This window comes from Coturnix japonica, chromosome 17 (assembly GCF_001577835.2).
Source record: "Coturnix japonica isolate 7356 chromosome 17, Coturnix japonica 2.1, whole genome shotgun sequence".
Lineage (NCBI taxonomy): Eukaryota > Metazoa > Chordata > Aves > Galliformes > Phasianidae > Coturnix > Coturnix japonica.
Window position 1 is genome coordinate 4,706,183 of NC_029532.1, and position 20,061 is coordinate 4,726,243.

The following is a 20,061-nucleotide window of genomic DNA, read 5'->3' on the forward strand; positions in this document are numbered from 1 at the left end:
TTAGCTGTGGCTTTTGTTTCATAGAGACTGCCCAGCTTTTTTATTTCATCACTTGCAAATTGGATTTGATAGAATGGGGGGGATGAAAGCAGAAGGGGTGGAGCCCAGCAGCTAGAAAGCATGAAGTGGGGAAGCAGTGGCTAAGGCATAAAAGTAGAGGAACAAAGGAAACCTTAGTTCTGTGTGGCTAAAAGTAGATTTAAAGCATTGTGAGAGCAAATCTATTTCTTTTATTGCCTCTCTAATGAGCCACTGAGATTAATGGTTGAGGTCAGTCCTCGGTCCTTGTTAACTTAGTCCTTCTTTATTGCGGTATTGGGTTTTGTGATGAAATAAAATGCATGGTTCACCAGGGAAAAGGTTTCAGCTGTTGTCCATTGGTCCACGAGATGCTAAAATTTCTCTGTAGCCTCATGGAAAGACAAAAACTTGGGTCACCTCTGTGAGGCTGGCAAAGTGTGGCTCCTGCTCTAAGGCCCTGTAGTTCTAACTGTCAAATAATCATGTTAAGAAATAATGGCCACTGCCATAAGAACAGAGAGCCTGTAGTTGTGGTGAATGGATATTTGTGTTATCAAGAAAAGGCTGATGGGGCTGCTCTGATTTCTCACTGGAGTGACTGACTGCAGTGTGGGCTGCAACAAAACAAATCATCTGTCATGTTGTGTGTTGTGAGCTTCACAAATAACCTTCATCTCTGCAGATTCTTCTAGCTTGTTTGGGAACAGTGGAGCCAAGAGCTTTGGATTTGGCAACTCATCTTTTGGAGACCAGAAACCTACAGGCACTTTCAGCTCTGGCGGTGGCAGCGTGGCATCTCAAGGCTTTGGGTTCTCTAGTCCAACCAAAGCAGGTATTTAGTCAGTACATGTTACTGGCATTTCTTTTTAAGCAGTAACAACCTAGTGTATTTTAGCTGGTGGATCCAAGGCAGATCTACAATCTACTGTGCAGAAAAACATCAAGTAAACTGAATTTTTCAGTGGTTCATTCCAGAAATTCCCATTGTGGTTTAAAGGCAGAGAGCTATGTGAATTAGTGCTGGTCTTATTCAGCATACAGTGAAAAACACAAGCTGTAGAATTGAACAGATTTTTCCTCTTGCAGATGCTTTCCTTGGAAAATTATATTCCAAACTTCAGTCTGGGTTTTGTAACCCTTTTTGTTCCCATTTCTTCATCTGAGTGAATGCACAGGTTTCTACTGTGGGTTAGCTTCCTCCATAACATGGATATCAGACATGCTTCAGCTCCCTCTCTTGGGAAATGAGCTGTTGGTTCTATTGATTGAATTAACTTAGTGAAGTTCCCTACATTTGATTAAGTCTCCTCTTTATTTTTACAGTCACCTACTTCTCCTCCCCCCCTCAAATCTTGTTCTGCACTCAATACCTGCATGTTTCACTTTTCTTTCTCCACGATTTGTTAACATGAATTGCATAAGAAGGAGTATCCCTAGGAAAGCTTCAGCCCCTCCAACAAAAACTTCCTAGAGCTAGGGGGGTAATAAGATAGGCCTGAATTATTTAAACATAGGTCAGCTAGCGTTTATTTTTTCCAGACCTTTTGTGTTTACAGCCAAACAGTATCCATTACCTCGACATGGACTAGAATTTCACCCAGGGTATTAAAGTGTGTGGTGCTATCCCAGTCCTCAGCCCTACTCAAACAAAAGAGCAGGTGTCCTTTGCATTCCACAGTCTCAATTAGAAACAGGCCAAGAATATCAGTAGATGAACATAGAGTAGTGGAGAAGTCTGTTCAGAGCTCCAGAAGTCAGTATCTTTTTTTTCATAACAATGAAAGCATCTCTGTTCCCTGTTGTACGTATGATTACTGAAACTTAGTTACTGTGCATGCTTGCTCTCAATTAAGATTCTGGTCTTTATACATAAAGCAGGTAGAGATCCTGCCTCACTATGCAAGCATGAATGATATATTACCACCCTGGATATATTACCAGCCCTGGGGGATGAGTTGATTTCATATTTACATGTTCAAGAGGCCCAGAATGTGGTCTTCTGTGGGTAGTCTCTGAATTTGGGTGGTGGTTTTTACATGTATTCAGGCACTTTTCATATTCACTTCTTCTGTAACAAATTACCTTGCAGTCTGGAAGCTTTGAAGCAGTGAGTTTTGTTTAATTTAGATGATGAACAAGATGAACACTCAGTTGTAGAGATTGTCTACTTAGAAATGAATTTTTCTTTATTTCTTTCTTCACTGTTTTTTACTTGATATTCTTGTCCCTCTTTTTTTGCCTCTGTTTTGCTCAGGTGGCTTCGGTGCTGCTCCAGTGTTTGGCAGCCCTCCCACTTTTGGGGGATCCCCTGGGTTTGGAGGGGTGCCAGCATTCGGTTCAGCCCCAACCTTTTCAAGCCCTCTGGGCTCGACGGGAGGCAAAGTGTTCGGCGAGGGTACAGCAGCAGCCAGCGCTGGAGGATTTGGGTAAGCCAACGTGGGGCCAGGGTTTGGGAAAGTAATATCCTTGTATTACAGCTCCTCCTGTGCTTAGTTACCTCTCCAGAGGGTTAAAGGCTCTAATTGGCATAAAGCAAAAGCCTTTGCCCCAGAGGAAATAATGTGTGATGGGGAATGTGAGTGCTCTTGCATGTGTGTGTAAATGAAGACAGGAGTATTTTCTGTGTGCACGCTTAATGTGTTCAGTTGGAGACCTATGGTTTATGCCAAGCAAGGAAAGTAACAAATACTATCTGTGACGCTGTCAAGCCACTTTATCCACCTGTGAGATTTGGGCTAGAGATACTCATGAGAATTCAGTCCTTCCAATCACCTTTGGTGGGTGGGAGAAGGTACCTGTAACAGCCTGTGCTCCCAGGGTGAGTTGTGTTTATCTCACATTGAGTGGGGCTTTTTTTGTGTGTTTCTATTCCTCTTAAGCTTGTGCTTGGCACCAGAGCAGGTAGCACTTGGTTCCTTCTTTAGCTCAGCAAATAAAGAAGTTCAAACCTTGCAAAGTAACTTCTGCAATAAGGCAGCAAATCCACCTCTTCAGCATTGTGCCACCTGCAAGCAACTCACCTGCAAGCCCTGTAGTTATATCCAGGTTTATTTGACCCAGTTAGAGAAACTTGCAGTGAAATAAGGAAACTGGTCGTCTTCCCAGTCTTAGTGCTTACACATTTCACAAGTGTTTGTCTTTGGTTTCAGGATGAGCTGCCTTTATGTAGAACATCCTGCAGTGTTCTTGTGAATTCCCCTGTGAGGTTGGTTTAATGCCCATCTGCCAGGGCACCCTCAAGCTGTGGGAGGCCTCAACTAGGTTCTTCAGCAGCACCCTAAACTCCAGTGCAGCCGATTGGAGAGTCCCTTTGGAAAGGGGTGAAAACAGCTCAATTAGATCCCCACAAAGAAGGAGGTGCTTGTAGAGGTGTCAGCACTTAAATCAAGTGATACCTTCTTCACTTCTATCTCTCTGTGTTATGCTGCATGATTTTGTACTGAAAGTGAATGCACTCACCATCCCCAGGCAACTTTACATGTCCTGCCACAAAGTGATAGCTCAGAGTGCTGATTTAGTCCTGTGCTGGACTTCCTTTCCTCCTTCCTCTTTGGGAGTGAGTTTAAAAACCAATCCCAGTGCAGTTACTTGCTGGTGCCTTCTAACTTAACTACATGATTCATTGTTCCTCCAATTCTGAAGGATCTGCATCACTTGGTGAATGACTTGGTTATCAAAAATAGAAACCACTCCACTTCTTTAAACAGTCTGAAATTCCGACTGTTTGTGAACAAATAAGGTTTTGCTTCCATAAACCAACCTCAAGTGCCTCTCAATCCTGTTTTATGTCAGAGCTTCACAAAAGACCTGAACATCTGGGTGAGATGGGTTTGCTTCAGTTGTTCCCAAGGCAGTGACTGGATCTCATGTCTTCTACGTGTATAATAAACAAACAGAATCTCTCCACAGCTTAAGCTGTTTTCCTGCTTGCACGGCACTCAGCCTTTTTCAACAGGCTTGTTCTTGTGGTTGCAGCTGGAAGAAGCACTTTGAACCACGCTTCCTGTCAGACATGATTTGTGTGTTTAATGGCAAAGTCCTGAGGAGACAGAGCACTGTAAAACCCTCTTGTTCTGCATTGCATGTCCTTGCCTCACTCCTCTTCTAAAAGAACAACAAAACCTGTTCTGCCTTTGCTGGGGAATCCACATTTGTGCTTCTGAGCTGATGCTGCCTGCAAGTTAGGTGGGCCAGGAGCCAGCCCAGGATTGGTAAATGAGGCCAAAGCTGCAAAGTCATTGAACTGCCCTGTTGTAATGCAGCATGTGGGGCAGTGTGCACAGTCGACTGTGTAGGCTGGGAGAGGTGATGTCCTTTAGCAGGTGAATTGCTTGTCACGCTGCTACAAGGGCTGTCCTTTATCTGGAGAGATATGTTTTGATATTTCTGTTGCTTTTCTCTTTTTTTTTCTTAATTCTCTGCTAGATCTGGATGGATGGAGAGGTGGGTTAATGCGCTGTCGCTTCGTATTCTAAGTCAGAAATGACAAGAGTGCATTTGAAGCACAGCCTTGCAAAGCTGGAACGCTATTCAACGTGGCTGGCAGCCTGCTCAGGGGAGGGCTGGTGCTGGGTTGGTGTTAGCAGCACTGTGTGCTTGCAGATTCTTAGCAGTGCTTGTCATCTGAATATTTTGTGTCTGTATTTTGCCTGATTTAAGAGAAAAGCTTCTGTTTGAGCACTCCTCTGGCATTCAGGTTTGGGAGAAGTGTACGTGGGGGGGTAGAGAACCATAATGTATATCATGGTCTCGTTAGCGTGTCACGCTGATAGCTCTACAATACTTGGTTGGATGGAGTGGGTGGAGAAAGGAGATCAATTTCCATATAGAAAAATGTGTTTCTTATTTCAGTTTCTAAAAGCAGTTAGGGAAATAATCCAAAGGTGTGGTGGGGAAGTGTCAGGTAGGTGCAGATCCTCAGGGTAGCGGTAGAGCTTCCAAATGGGCCGGGGAGAGAAAGGAGCTGGGAAGTCTGCAAGGTGTTTGCGTGGCAGTGGGTAAGAAACTGTCTGAAAGCTGGGAGTCGGAGTTGTGCACCTGGGCTCTGCTTTATGCCCTGTCCGTAAGCAGTAAATAGCTGTTTGCTGCCCTGATGGTGAAATACAACAAGGCTGTACTTTTTGAGCTTTAAGGGTGAATGTTACTCAGAGAGTGAGTTAAAGTCTTCCACTCAGTGGCTGGTGCTGGCATTGCCAAGCACTTGAAAATATTCTTTAAGTATGAACGTATATACCCCTCTGCCAGGTGGACGTTAGGGATGGGGGCTGAGCAGACATCTCTACATGCAGCAGTCCTTCCCAAATCAAGGCAGTCCATTTCCAGAATGAGCAATTATTTGTATCCAGTGGTCTCTACTGATGTGTCCTTGTTTAAGGAGTGCACTGTTTTTGTTGTGGGGACACAACTTTTGCTATGAATGAGAATAAGCTTTCAACCACAAATTTTCTCTTTTAAACTGCAGGTTTGGTGGTACCAGTAACAACACAGCATCATTTGGCACTCTAGCAAATCAGAATACCCCAACGTTTGGATCACTGTCACAGCAGGGGACTGGTTTTGGCACACAGAGCAATGTATTCCCTGCTTTTAGGACAAGCGGAGGAGGTAGGAGAGATTAATCTGACTTAATCTCATGATTCCATCACTTCCTGCTTTGCATGTGAATGAATTGCTGCTCTTCTTTATACTTCCCTTGGTTATTGCTTTTCACCCCTTTTTGTGGAGTTGTTCTTCTCAAATGAAAATACAGAGAAGCAACAAATATCTCTTCAGTGCCGTGCACATGGGTAGCTGTATGCAAGCAGAGAGTGTACACTGCCAAATTAAGCTAAAGCACCAACAGCCAGGTTTTGTACCTGGTGAAGCTGCAGCAATTTACACAGGGCAGAGAACAGAGCCTTTGAGAGAACACTCATACATTCATTGGTGTCCTGCCACCACTGGCTTGCCTTAAGCACAGGCTCCATCCTCGGAAAGCAGCCCTCTTATTTTTGTGGGGAGGTGAATGAAGCAGGCTCATTGTATGCAGTTGCTGCTAATGAATGAAGCTAACGGATTAGCAGTGAAAGCACAGCCCTCCCAGGAGCCGAGCCAAGTCACTTTTCTTCTAGATGGAGATTTGACTTCCATTGTTTGGGCATCACTTTCCCCTGGCCTAAGGCAGGAAAGAAATGTTTCTGTATCGGTGTGCGGGAGGGAACACATACTGTGTATCTTAAACGTTCACCTCTAACCATGATTTTTTTTCTACCTTTGCATTTCTTTCAGGGTTTGGCTTTGGATCAACTAACACGTAAGTACCATCTCATGTCTAATTCTTCATTAAGAGTGCAAGTAGAACCAGAATGAAACAGTTGAGTGGGGTATGAGAACAAGTGTTGAAAGCAGCAGTAACCTGCAAGTTCTGATTTCCTTTTGAATGTCACTGCGCAGGGCTAATAGTCTGTGATCTGAGTGTGTGCTTTCCACTGAGGTAAATGGTTCATAGAGGGGAGGGTTTTCAGTTAGATCACACTCATCCCCCTCCTTTCAAGTGCACGATGTGTGCTCTGAAGTTGTGCATGTGAATCTGGCATCTCTTCCATTTGTCAGGTTCAAAGAGGGTGTGAAATAAATCAGTTCCTTTCTGGCTGAGTTGAGATGGTGATTTACAGCTGCAGAACTGAACTGAGAACTGAGGTTTAACACTGGGATCCACTCTGCCATTGATTTGATGGATTACTTTTAGCAAGACTCTTAAACTTTGTTTCATTACCAAGTAGAACATTTCTCTCTCCGGATGGTAAGCTTTCAAGTGAACACAATCACCTCTAGCTTTACGTATTGATGGCAGTGTCAAGTAAAAGATGCTGGAAATATCAGTGCATTCCCATAATAAGCTTCTGATGCTCAGGATTCTGGAAGTCTCTTTGAGATCAGATCTGCTAAATTAATTCTGCCTGAGGGAAATTCCAGCACTCACTGCTGTGTTCTGGTTTTTTTCCCTTTCTGCTCCACAGATCTTCCTCTGGATTTAGCGGATGGAGAAGTTAAGAACATCCTGAGCTCTCCTGGAGAACTGTGCTGTAGCTCCTACGTTCATGAGTCACCTGTGTGATCAATATCCAAACAGCTTCTCGTTTAAATACAAAATGTCAGACTTTTTTTTTCCTCCCCACCCCTCCTTAAATATCCTTATTTTTTATGCAGCAACTGTCCTTGTTCTATATTAAACAATTTTATCTGTCTTTATACTACTTGTTTTGGAAGGGCTTATCTCCCTGGATCATGAAGAAACAAGCACATGTAAGGTGTGATTGCCAGTCCTGTGCTCATAGCTTACTGTTAACTTTGCTTTTCATTGTCCTTCCCTATGCCCAGACAAGGCAGTAAGCAGCTCAAGTTGGTTTCTGATACAAACCAGCACGTTTTTCATTGAAGTAAATGATTGATTATCCTTGGTTCTTAAGAAGGAGCTGAAGCTTGCCCTGCTAATTTTAAGTATAGGATGGGGCGCATGCTTATCTCACCGAAGTGCTAAATCTGAGTCATGTGTGAGCCAGAGGCTTAGCAGAGAAATAGGAAATTATCTGGGAAGAAACTGGCAGCGTGCAGAGCACGTTCCTATGGCAGTAACGCTCAGCAAAGAGGTGGGAAGTAAAAGCTTTCTTATTTTTACCTTCCTCTAAATTTGACAGAGCTCAGGAACTCGGGTTTATAGGGAACACTTGTGGACCTTCAAGGAGAAGCATGACCTCCATCCAGAGGCGTCGGTGATGCTGCAGCTCGTGGCTTTGGCCGCCGGTTTCCACCTTCAGCTCCGTGTTGTTGTTTTCTAACATGTGAGTTTGTGCTGCTTCCCCTGTAGCTCTCGGATTCAGTCTGTAACGTTTGTGAGATTCTCATATGTTTGTACTCTGACACAACGAGCGAATGCTGCAAAGAATGCCCTGCAGGCACTCTGGACAAATGCTTTTTCTATTTGATGCATCTGACCTCCACAAAACCTCTCAATGATGGAATGGGTTTTTGTTGCACTGTGAAAAATGCGTTTGAAAGAATGGCTTATGTACGAGTGGGAGATACATGCAGGTGGGATGGGTTGATCTTGTTGGTCCTAATAGGACGTTATGGGGTACTTCTGCTCTTTCTGTTTTCAGCAGAAACATTCTGTGCTTTCATTTTCTGAATAGCACACGGTATGATGGCGGGTGTCATTTTGGGGTCTGGTTGGCAAGCGGGCACGCGGTGCTTTTTTTGAGCTTGTAAATAGTTGGTAATTGCTTGTTTTCACATCCAATATTATAAACCAAATGCTTACACCTATCAGCAGCTCCTGAAGAAGTCATTCTTTCTCAAGTCACCCTAAAACGTTCGTGTTCAGCCAGATTCCTGTCCTGGCTGTGCAAGTTGTCCTTCATCTGCACCCAGGGATGACAGGAATTGGGGTCCCTTTAAAGGGGAGACTACTGAGACATGGTGAATATCATGCACAGGGAGGGCTTGTCTTTGGATGAGGAGAGGTGCTGGTTTGGAGAATGGAAGGAAAAGCAGGAGAGCTTCAAGTGTGCCCTCCCCGTGTGTCCTCCTCAACCACATGTTTCCTAAGGGCTGGAGGTGATACTGCTCTTCTGTTTTCCTTCCTCTTTATAAATAGCAGCTGGCCCAAATGACTGACCTTAAATTCTTGGCGTTAATCTCGCACGGCTGTGGCATGCAACACCTCCTCACAGGGCCCTATCAGCTGTGCTCCCCCAGATAGCCAGCAGGCCTCTTGCTATGGAGAAGATCAGCTGGGTAAGAATGTGATGTTGGCACAGTGAGCCATTTCAACTTTCGTTTTTGGAATGATGGGAGCAGTTGGGGGTTGTCCCTGCTGTGCTGCTTGCTGACTGTTAGACTCTTCTTCCCTTTATGAGAGACAGGCTCTGCTAATGACTGCAGATGCTGCTTGAGTTGCTCTCTTGCAACGCTTCCAAAATCGTGGCTGAAACAAACCAACCCCTGAACCTCCTGCCCTTGGGGAATGGGTGCTGCTCCTGGTTTCCATAGCAGCTGCTGGAGGAGCTGATTGTGACCGTGAGCCTACAGGAACATGCACAAAACGTAGCAAAGTCAACTTCTCAAAGCCTGCATTTTTACCAGATGACTCAAGAGCTTGGTGAGCTGCGCCCTGCTCAGCCAGTGGCTGCCAGGAGCTGCTGCGGGCTGTCAGCTGTGCCGGGTGCATGTGGACAGATGTCCACCATAGAACAAAGCTGTGACAAATCAGCTCCCAGCTTGGCAGGGCTGGTGAGGAAACCAAGGACCAAGTGTGGGCCTGGAGCCCTTATTTGTTCACTTCTGTTGGCCGTGCCAATTGGCCTTCAAAGGAGTGGTAACAGCCATTGTAAGGCTTATTGTTATCACTCTGTCCCCCCTGTTTTGACAGAGGGGCTGGTGAGGGTGTTTCTGTTCTTAAACTGCCATATTGAGCCCCAGGGGCTGGGTAGAAGCAGCTTGGGGGGGAGATGAGTGGGCCTGAAATGAGCCTTTTCTTACTCCAGGAGCAAAACTGGGGCTGGGCTCCTGCAGGGATGCAATCCTTCAGCACAGGTGCCACTGGTTTGTGCCCCACGCTCAGTTCTCTCCTGTACTTTGCTGCAGGGTAAGGGCTGCATTCAGGAGTCCTCTGCAGCCCTTGGAAGCCTCACAGCCCCGCATCTGAGCAGCTTACAGAGGTGTGAGATAGAAGAGAGAGGAAAGGAGACCTGATTTGTATCAGCAGAGGGAAATCCCCTGCAAAGGGTTAAGGTGAGCAGGATATTGCTGCAAAGCGAGGAGCTGCTGCTGCCTTCTGCTTCAAAGTGAGGGCAGAACATCTTGAAGCCGAGTGGGAGAACCTGGGTAAGGCAAAGCCTGGTTTGTGGGCTCAGCAGGCACGAGGTGCTGTTGTTATGCACTGTTGGTGTGACCTGGTGCTCCCAGGCTGTCACCCCCCCCTCCCATAGCCCAGCACTGCCTGCTGTCCCCTCTCCCCCTCCTCCCTCCCAGACCAGGGTGTCTAAATTTAGCCTGCTATCAACAGATGAGGCTGGAGTGTTTCCACTGTGGAAATGAATCCCATTCTGAACCTGTCCTCCCCATCCATGCGAATTCCTTCCCACGTGCACTCCGTGCTCTCCCTCCCCTGCAGTGTTCCCACTGCTGCATCTCCCTGAGCAGAGCACGATGCTGTTTGCATTACATGCCTGCACACAGTTTGGAGTGATGGGAACAGGGACCCAACAACAGCATGGAAAAGGCTGCGCAAAGTTCCCCTACTGCCTTAGGAAGGTTCCCCCCAGGTGCAGTATTTATGCTTGCAGCCTTTTGCTAACCAAACAAACAGCATCATGGAGTGGAGCTGCAGCAGTTGGGCTGCCTGCATGCTCCCATCGCTGCTCTGTCCTCCCATCACACGGCCTGCTAATGAAAAATGCAGGATGCTGGCTGGTATTTTTAACCAGAAACCTCCTCGCTCTGTCTGCTGCGGCGTCAGAGCTGCAATGGGGAGAAACTGCTCCGTTGCTCACTACAAAGCGCATTGCAGCCAAGGTTGGGAACTGCTCTATTGCAACCAAACGACTCCAGGCAGGCGGGTTTGAAAACTTCACTTTATTTTTACCCGTCTGTTATAAAAGCAGGGTTTTGCTTTTCACATCGCCATGAGTGTCCAGACTTGGTACATCGTGGGTTTGTTTTCACAGTATCTCTGCAAGACCAAGGACGAGTCTTATTGCTGTGCCCAGAAGCGGGGCTGGGGCTGCCCTCACCTCCTCACCCTTCACCTTCCCAGGGCTGTGCAGAACAAATAGGCCAACCCCTCCTCCACAACACTGCTCAGGGTCTGGGTCTGCCCTGCTGGGCTCCTGCCCCTGGTGCTGCTGGCAGAGTGGTGGGGCAGCTCAGTGCTCCATCCCCTTCCCAGCACATCCTTTCTTGTTTTGCTCTCTTGGATGCCCTGGGTCCCCCCTCCATCCCAGCTGTCACCCAGCGGTGCTGGTAGCACCCACCCCTTCCAGCCATCCTTCCTTTCAGGTACGGCTTTGTAATGAAGCAGCATTGGAAAAACATCACTTGTAAAACCATAAAGCATGGGATCTCACCAGAGGCAGCAGCACTTTCTATGCTGGGTGTGGTGGTGTGGATGGAGGTGGAGGAAGGGAGGACATGGTCTCAAACTAGGCACGGGATAAAGGCATTCTTTGGGGGAGGGGGAGGTCCATGCAAAGCTGACCCAAAGTGAAGGTTGGATTTATTTACTGCTCGGCTGGGTCTGTTCAGTGCAATGGGACAACTTAGCCAGGAGGTTGGTATGGAATTGCATGGGTGCATCCAGTCCACCAGGTATGGGGAGAAGGAAATGAATGTTCTTGATGTGCTGGGAGAGACTGAGTCCAACACGAAGTGAAGTGGAAAAGGACATGGGTGTTCCCTGAATGTGATTTTTTGGTGACTGAGAATAAATCTTTTCCTTGGAATTCCTTTGTGCAGCTAATTAAGACAACTGGGCCCCGTTTGTTCGACCCATGCTGACATCAGTGAGAACTGTAAGTACTCAGCACCTGTAGACAAAGTGAATACCAGACATAAATACCCCTTCTACTCCCGGAGCAGCAGCAGAGGTGCATGTAAGTGTTACCAGCAATCACCCACAGCTCCCATTTTGTCCTCTTCTGCATGTATTGCCTAGGAGAAAATACAGCCAAGTCTTGAGGGCTGTGCCAGTAAGAGCTGTAGTTGGGATCTGAATCCATGTAAGAAAATGAAGTTCAATAGAGTGACTGTGCAAGTCAAAGCCTCCCTAGCTTCGTCCCTTTATCATCCCAAAGCCTGGATGCAGGCAACCTTTGGCTGATGGATTTGGGCTTGATCCGCTCCAGTTGTTTGCAAGCTGCTTGTGATGCAGGACTGCCTACCTGTAGGGTCTCCCATTGGAGGGGGAGAGCAGCTCTGCAGCACAGGGAGGAGGGCACCCTGCCTGGGGAGGCACGCTGCAGGGACCCCACGTCCATGTTTGCTGGTTTGAGGTGTTTGGGGGGGGGAATGCATCTTCTGGGCGTGCTTTCCCCACGCAGGGGAGATGCTGAACCTGTTGCCATAATAGTTGGCGTGGCTTTGGAGAAGCGAGGAAGGAGAAATCCTTGTTGTGTGTGTGAGGAGGAGGCGGCAATAGCAGCGAATGGTGCTCCCCCATGGGAGAGCCTTCTGAGCAGCGAGCGCGGGACCGAGACCTGCTCGGCCCAGCTCTGCAGGGCTGGGAGCATCTGCAGCTGGGCTCTGCTCAGCCCCAGCTCTGGAGGCGTGTTGTGAATAAGAGGAAGAAACGTTATCTCATGGAAAGCGCTGCCACAGACACCCCCCTCCTTTTGAGCAACCTTCCTGCACCTCCTTCCTCTGCAGAAACGCATCTGCTATCTCTGAAGCCATCTGGATGAGGCCCTCGCTGAAACCTGGGTTCTGGCTCCTGCTCCAAATGCGCTTTCTTGACTGGAGGATCTACACACGAGATGTGGGCCTTCCCTGCTTACCACCCCGTGCAGGATCCTTGGCTACATAACCAAATGGGTACGGTCTCACCTGGGGTCCTGTCTGCACCCCGGTCCTGGAAGTTGTGTAGATCATGAGGTCATTGGGAAGAAAAACTACCTATGAACCCCAACGTGATTCGTTACTGTAGGAAGAAGAGTTCTTTCGTAGCTGTTGTTTCTAGTGTTTGCTAGGAATGGTGCCTGCTGCTCTCAGACACGGCCGGTCCTGAATTGTGGATATTGCTGGGTAGACGTGGCGGATGGATCTGCCTTTGCTTACACCCACATGTCTCAATGCCTCCGCACGCAGCACAGGTGTGGTGACCCCGGAGCTGCTGGCTCTGCATGTCAGATCATCCCGTATTACAACACCGAGAAGTGCAAATGGGGTGAGCTCAATTCCTTCTGCCGAGCAGGGAGATGCATGGCCGCGGAGCTCCATCCTACAGCAGTTTATTTGCATTGCTTCGAAACTGAGATGATTTCCGAGCTTCCCTCGTTTTAAAACCAGGAAGGTTTGTCTTTTGATGGCGCTTGTTCCATTTTCATGCCCTTTTCATTGCCTGTGACACACTGATGATCCTCTCCTCACTCTGAAGCTCTTTTCCCACAAGCTCTGTAGAAAGGACATTCTGCCCGGTGGTATTTTTGTTCTTGTTGTTGTTTTCAGACGTAGCTTTAAGGCAAAAGTTTGGCAATGCAAAGCAAAGTCTACATAAGGCCGCATGACTTGGATTTGCAACTCAGAACCTTACAGCTTAAAAAAAACTAAAAGTCCTTATCTTAAAGAGTTGACTTGTTGCCCCAGGAACCTCAACCAAAAAGAAAGTGGGGGGGGGAGAAAGAAAAGACTCTTAAAATCCCAAATCAAATGCTCTTATCGTTGTGGGCAGTCTGGGCAAGCTAATGAGACTGAAGTTCAAACAGGAACCGAAAGAGGGAAGAGAACAAAAAAAGCAATACTGGTAGACATCAGTGTTCGTTTCTTCCCTTAGGAATCCAGTGGTGAGACAGACCCCGCCCTGAGGTCTCCTCTTTTAGCTTTAGCACAGTGAAATCCGTCCCAATGGGAGAAGGTAGAATGGTTGCATTTGTTGAATGACTAAAAAGTGCATTTCGCTTTCGCTCAGATTACACGTGTTTATTCTAATACCTAAGAGATTGTTTTGCCTTGTTTCCAGTTTTGTTTTTCTCCCTTTTGGTGCCGGGACGCCAGGTGTTTTTACTATCGGTGCTTGGGAGGTATCACCACGAGCGGTGGTCCATCCTTTGGCCTCCACATGAGTACCTGAGCATCGTTGGCATTGGGTTTGACAAGGGCACTGGGTGGTATTGGCTCATTCTTACTGAGGACCTGGGGCTGCTCCTGAGCCGAGGGCTCCTGCAGCTTGGCACGCTGCCCCAGGGGTCTGCTGGGGTTCACCTCTATGCCCAGCCTCATCCGCCACTTGATAGTCTGCAAGGTCACCATCTCGTTGGTGGCCGTGTTGGTGGCCACCAGCCAGGTGGTGAAGCTCTGATCCCGGTGGATGCTCGTCAGCTTGGCCACGTTGCTCTCACTGACGGGCACTGCCCACGTCACGCTCGGGTAGAAGTTGTCGTTCATGCTGATGTTGAACTTGGACTCCTTCTTGGTGGGACCCACGATGGTGCAAGTTTCTGTCGTGTTTCCGTACCAGGGATAGTTCACTCCATCTGAATCGCTGATGGCCTGGATTTTACCCTCCAGTAGATCTGGGAGCTCCCAACTCGACCTGCAAAACCAACAAATTACAGGTAACACGTTAATTAATTCCTTTAGAAACATGCAGGACTTCAGGGAAGGAGAGGAATGAGTTGGGAACGCACTCCTGTTCGGCTTTTACTGGGCTTTATCCCTCTCATGCAAGAACCATAGAACCACAAAGGCTGGAGGAGACCTCTATGATCCCCAACCCCAGCTCACCACACCGTGCCCACTGACATCCCTTAGTGCCACATCTTTGTGGGTCTGGGGCACCTCCAGGGCTGCTGACCCCACCATTCCCCCAGCATTCTGTGCCAGTGCATCACTGCTCTTTCAGAGAAGCTTTTCCTAACGTCCAACCTGAAAGAAGACCTTTTCCTGCCACTCGTGACATTGAGGACCCTCTCCAGGACTCACTGTGCCCATCGCTGCCTCCTGCCCCCCAGGCTCCCATTTCCCCTTGCTGCGGTCCCTCCTTGCTGTCTGCACGGCGCTGGAAGTGTAACCCATCCCTCTGCAGCCCAGGAAGGACCCGGTTCAAAGACTGGGATGATGTTACGGTAATCAGAGAAACAAAGGTCAACGAGGTGGTAACGCTGCCCCATCCCAGCACCGGTGACACCGTGAGCCAGCCTGATGGAAAGGTCAGCCAAGAAGGGAGAGCAGCCCTCTGCCATCCCACAGCGCCAGTATAGAGGAGCTCCCGGGGTGCTTGGGGAATGAGGGATCAATTAATAGCTCATTTTCATGGGTACCTGCACAGATCGGCAGGTGCAGGATCTGGGATCAGCACCACAGTGATGGGGTGCGTGGCTATGGATGTGCGGATATGGGATGCGGCATTGGCTGCTGCAGCCTTCTGCTCCCTGCAGCCAGCAGGCAGAGGGAGTCCTTTCCCTGGAAGACAACGTCAACCTGCAGCAGCCAGGAGTCCCCCAGCAGCACTGCTACAGCCAGGGATGCTCACTCGTTTCCCCTCCAACCCAGGGCCATCCCAAGGGATGCACACCGGAGGACACAAAGCAGCTCCCTGCAGCCTTGAAGCACGTAGGAGGCTGAATTCAGGCAGTTGTTTTAAGGTTGTTGTCCACATTCCTGGTTCTCAGCGTGACTGCAGCTCAGGGCTGAGATGTGACACGAAGGTGCACAGGTGGAGGCTGCGTGGGTGGGAAGGTGCCATGCTGGGCTGTGAAGATCAGAGGCTGCAGTGGCTGCTGCTGGGGGTGGCTGCCCTGCTGCCAGCACACCTTGTATCTGCGCTCAGTAATGCGGCAGTGGTGCTGGAAGGAATGCAATGGAACGATCTTCAGCTGCATCAGCACCTTTCTGTGACGGTGTGGAGCCAAGGGAAGGCCAGAAAGTGCCCAGTAAACGCTTTGCTGACAACAGCAGGAAAGGCACCATCATCCTCTCTGGTTTCACAGGCCTGATGTGGCTGAGCAGCTCCAACACCAGGAGGTTCTGGGCTGTAATTCTGTCGCTCCCAAACCTTCAATCAGAATGAGCATCACCAGAGACCAAACCCCTCATAACAAACATCCTCGTGCTACCAGGAGAAGGCACCCTGCCCAGCAGCAGCCCTGGGATAACCCTTATAAATCAGCCACGTTGTTCTGTAGGAGCACCAAAGGCTTTTCCTCCAGCCCTGCAGAGGCAGCTGTGATATCTCACCAAGGGAGAGGTGCCCACTAACGTGCAGTGATGGCACAGCACTGCCCAGCTGTCCAAGCGACTCTCAGGGCAGGAAATCTACCTGCAGCTCTTTGAGATTTGCATCCGATCCCATTCAAACTGCATTATTTCTCGCTCTGTTTTGCATACCACCATCTGCGCTGCTCCTTGCACGTCTCCATGGAGATGAAGAAGCAGGACTGGGTGATGCTGGTCCCATTGGAGCTGGGTCCTGCAGGTCAGAACCCCACAGCCCAGCACTGATGATGCCACGTGGCACAGCAGCATCCTGCCCCGGTGCTTGGGGTGAGCCCTGCTGACAGCAGCACTGGGATGAAGGGGGTTTTACCCAGTTCTGCGTGCAAAGACGTGACAGAGTGTTTCCATTTCCTCCTGCCCGGGGTGTTGAGCTACAAGCAAAGTAACCCCAGCATTTACACATGGTTGGAGCTTTAGTTTTTACGCCTAAGAGTGCTCTATCTGGCCAAAAAATCATTGGTTCCACTTTAAATGCACGTGTCAAACTGATGCAACTCTGCATCTAACATCCATGCATGAGCCTGATGCAAAGCTCCATCTGCTCGGCTGCTCCTCATTGCTCTGTCCCAGCACTGGGGGCTGCTGGAAGCCTTGCATGGCTCAACCCATGGCGTTCATTTGGAGTCTTCTGTTGCACAAAGCAACGCAGGTTGAGGCATTAGGACGGCTGACAGACACAGGGTGGGCACAACCTGCACAGAGATCCTCCAGAGTGCATTCCAATGGCACGAAGCGGCCTTGCAGCCCTTATTTAGGGCTGTCAGATGGTAGCACGCCATCCTGGTTCCATCTGCATGGCTCCTCTGTATCAGCCCAATGAGCCTCCCAGAGAAACATCTCTCTGCTTCCCTGGATTTGTGGATAATGACTCTCCCACACACCTGCAGCGCTTCATTCTGCCTGCCTGCTCACACAGCTCACTGCAAACTTTTGCCCACAGCTCTCAAAGCAACGCAGTACAGAGAGGCTGCACCACATCCTGCTTTACAAGCGGGGGAACTCGGGGGCAGAGAAGGCAAACAGCACAGGTGGGGTGTGGGGTGAGCCCACAGCAGCAGGGAACCAGCGTGTCCAAACCAGTGTGGGTTTGGAGCCGAAAAGCCCACAGCTTTCAGGCCTGCTGTATGTACTTTTCAATGCAATCAAGATCAGCTCAGCTGCTCCTGGCATTGGCCAGGTGCTGCAGTTTGCACCTCCAGGCACTTTCTGCGTGAGCAGAGAGGACGTGAGGACAGCAGTTCGTCCCTTAGGGCTGCTCCTTGGGGCGCCCTTCCCGGTGTTCTGCATCTCCCTGCATCTATTTGCTCATGTCTGAGCTGCCCAACCTGTGCCTGCAGCTGGGCAGGGATGGAGAGCTGCGCACGCACAGAGGATGCTCAGGCCTCCAGGAGGGCACTGCGCTCTGTCCGAGTTCCTCCTACCTCCCCATCCTCTCCTTCATTCCTCCCCATCCACCCACGCTTTAATCCACATGGGGCTGAGCCAGCATCCCCCCAACCCCCCCAGGATGAGCAGAGGGGCAGCAGCTCCCACCCCTCCATCCTCCTGCTGTGCCCCCGGAGCCGAGCAGCGCCCACAGCCTCCACTGCATCCAGCTCTTCTCTCCAAGCTCAGGCACTGCAGGGTTGTGCTGCCAGCACCATGAGTTGCAGAATTGCATCTCCATGCAGACACGCAGCGCTGCTGCTGCTGACTGCACTGTGGGCCAAAGCCGGCAACAGTGCTGGGCGAGCAGAGCGCCGGCGGAGGGCTGCGGGGGGGGGATGGCTGCTCAGCGGGGAGGTGACATTTCCATTTGACTCATTCTTGTCTCACTATGACTGTCTGACCGGGAACACGGGGCTTTTGGAGAGCAAACAGCCCCTACATTCCTCCTACCTTACATATATATGTATCTATGCCTATTCCCACTCTTATAGATATCAATTCCTATTCCCACTCTTACAGATATCCCAAATGAAGCCCATGTCTTTGTGTTTTCCACCCTGCCCCAAGATGATGCACAGTGTTACCCCTGGCTAAACCCATCTCAGTGCTGCCTGCAGCTGGGAGCACACCAAGCAGGTTCCCCCCCTACCATCCCCATGCCCCTGCTGCACTGGTGGGGCATTGCAGCACAACAGCACAGGGCTGGGATCAGCCACATGTGTCAGCCTCGGGGGTGCCCTCAATGCACAGTGTGTGATGGGGGGGATGCAGAGGGGTGCCCTTTGCAGGAGGGCTGGCTTTGGGGCTTGGCTCTCTGGTGCTGCTCCTGGTTTGCCAGCAGCACGTTCCCATCAGAACGACAAGGACACCCGCTGCTTTAAAAGGTGCAGGCACAGCTCGCTCGCTATTTCAAAGCACAGGAGAAAGTCCTGCTAAGTTTCATAGAACCCAGCTTCTAGCATCAACCCAACCGTGCTGTTGGCTCATCCCAGCCAGGCCGTGGCTCCCTGCTCTTCCTTCCCACCTCACCAATGCTCACACACACACATACACACGCACGCGCTCTGGAACGACTTACATTCCCTGGTCCCCGTAGTGATTGTAGAATTCCATGTGGCTGCACGCCTGGATCCAGCCCACGATCCACGTCTCCTTCTTGGGGATGGGGGGCACCAACACCTGAGCGGAGGCGCGGAAGTGAGGCGTGCGGTAACGCAGGACCACGCTGGAGGACTCGTCGATGCTGGTGGGGATGGGATCGATGGAGGCTTTGACTTCAATCACCGAAATACTCTCCCGGAAAACTTTGGATTTACAGCTAATGCTCTGAATACAGCCCATGGCATAACCCGAATACAGTCCGACGCAGCTCTTGGGGTACTCCAGCAATCCTGGGCAATATTAGGCATTGAAATGATCGATTACAGATCTTCTCGGTGCTTAATCTCATTAGTGGTATCCATAGGATAGAAGGTTCATCGCGCAGAGCCTTGATGTGCTGCCCGTCCTACCAACACTGCTCCTGCCCGGAGGTTCACTGCGCTCCAGAAGCCAAAAGGGGCCTTTCAAATTGTTCCCCTTTTAACGACCCTTTAAATCTCTCGTTCCGTCTTTAGGTTGGAGGGGGGTTAAAAAAAAAGCCTGTGGAGTTCAATAAATGCCGGTGCTGCTGTTAGCTGATATATTTAGTCCTTCCTTTGCTCAGATGAGGTCCGTCATTCCCCGTCAAGCGTGGGGCCGGCCGGCATTTCCCTTTATTCTTTGGATGAAAAGCAGAATGTTGATAGACACATCTATATAAATAATGAAAGAGTTTGGAGCCCCAGCTTGTCACAACCGGTGTGGATTTCCACTTCCTGACTCGCAGTTGTTCACAACTTCCTTTCGCACAAAAAAAAAAAAAATTTACAATAATACCAAAAAGAAAATAATAATAATAATAATAATTTAAAAAATAATAATAATAAATAAATAACCCGGCACCAAACCCGACGAGTGGAGAAAAGCCACAAAGTGCGTTTTGGAGCTTCCTTCGCCGTCTGGTTGGCTGCTTGTTTTTTTTTTCCCCCGTTAGAAATAGCCGGAGCGCTCCGTGCCGGGGGGCAGCGGCACAAAACTCAACACCCCCCACCCCCCCTAAGCTGCCCCCCGCCCCCCGGGGCCGCTCAGCACCGCACAATCGCCGCCCGTCACATCCCCGGCGGCGGCGGCGGCGGGGCGGGGGGAACCCCGCTGTCCCCCTTCCTCCTCCTCCTCCTCCTCCTCCTCTTCGGAGCGAGCGCTGTCCGCAGCCGTCCGACCTTCCTCCCGCTCCTCCTCCTCGCTCTCAGCCGGCGGCGCTCATGGGGCCGCGGCCGAGCGCTGCGCGGGGGCGCAGAGCGGCGATAGCGGCGGCGGAGGGTGGGGGGGGGTGGCTATGGGGGGGGTGGAGGCTCCTGCGCGCTGCCGTGTGAGATTTTTATTTATTTGATTCCTTCGCTTCTTCCCCGCTGTGCGACCGGGGAGGTGAGAGAAGCAGAATCGGTGCCTCCGCCTCTCGGCTGCCGCAAGCTTCCTCTCTCGCAATTCACGCATACGGGGACGCCGCTTGTTTTCTCCCCCCCCCCCCTTTCCCTCCCCTTGCGCTGGGTTTCAGCCTTTCAGCTC

At 49.9% G+C, this 20,061-nt stretch overlaps 2 protein-coding genes across 6 annotated transcripts in view; one reads left to right on the forward strand and one right to left on the reverse strand.

The window, feature by feature from the left end:
- The window catches only part of NUP214 (nucleoporin 214), a 36,847-nt gene extending 28,522 nt beyond the window's left edge, over positions 1–8,325 (forward strand). For both annotated transcript variants that reach the window (XM_015879155.2, XM_015879156.2), the window contains 5 exons: positions 704–853; positions 2,276–2,447; positions 5,483–5,625; positions 6,289–6,313; positions 7,020–8,325. In XM_015879155.2, the coding sequence (XP_015734641.1) occupies positions 704–853; positions 2,276–2,447; positions 5,483–5,625; positions 6,289–6,313; positions 7,020–7,053 (524 nt within the window). In that variant the 3' untranslated portion in view covers positions 7,054–8,325. The remainder of the gene's footprint in view (positions 1–703; positions 854–2,275; positions 2,448–5,482; positions 5,626–6,288; positions 6,314–7,019) is intronic.
- A 2,291-nt stretch (positions 8,326–10,616) lies between these two features.
- Positions 10,617–19,734, reverse strand: FAM78A (family with sequence similarity 78 member A). Of its 4 annotated transcripts, none has more exons than XM_032448035.1 (3): positions 19,716–19,734; positions 18,494–19,296; positions 10,617–14,305 (listed from the first exon to the last, which is right to left on the reverse strand). In XM_032448035.1, exons 2-3 carry the CDS (start codon positions 18,754–18,756, stop codon positions 13,777–13,779), a joined length of 792 nt encoding a protein of 263 aa, XP_032303926.1. In that variant the 5' UTR covers positions 18,757–19,296; positions 19,716–19,734; the 3' UTR covers positions 10,617–13,776. The 4 variants fall into 4 exon arrangements, with proteins under 4 accessions (XP_032303926.1, XP_015734647.1, XP_015734648.1 ...); XM_015879161.2 differs by lacking the exon at positions 19,716–19,734 and adding an exon at positions 19,588–19,666; XM_015879162.2 differs by lacking the exon at positions 19,716–19,734 and adding an exon at positions 19,399–19,543.
- Positions 19,735–20,061: the final 327 nt, after the last annotated feature.

What these genes read in the sequence shown, in the direction of transcription:
- FAM78A (XM_032448035.1), bottom strand. Translation starts at nt 18,756, where the DNA reads ATGGGCTGTATTCAGAGCATTAGCTGTAAATCCAAAGTTTTCCGGGAG. An exon ending in CACTACGGGGACCAGGGAAT is followed by an intron (nt 14,306 to 18,493) that starts GTAAGTCGTTCC and finishes TTGGTTTTGCAG; the next exon opens with GTCGAGTTGGGAGCTCCCAG.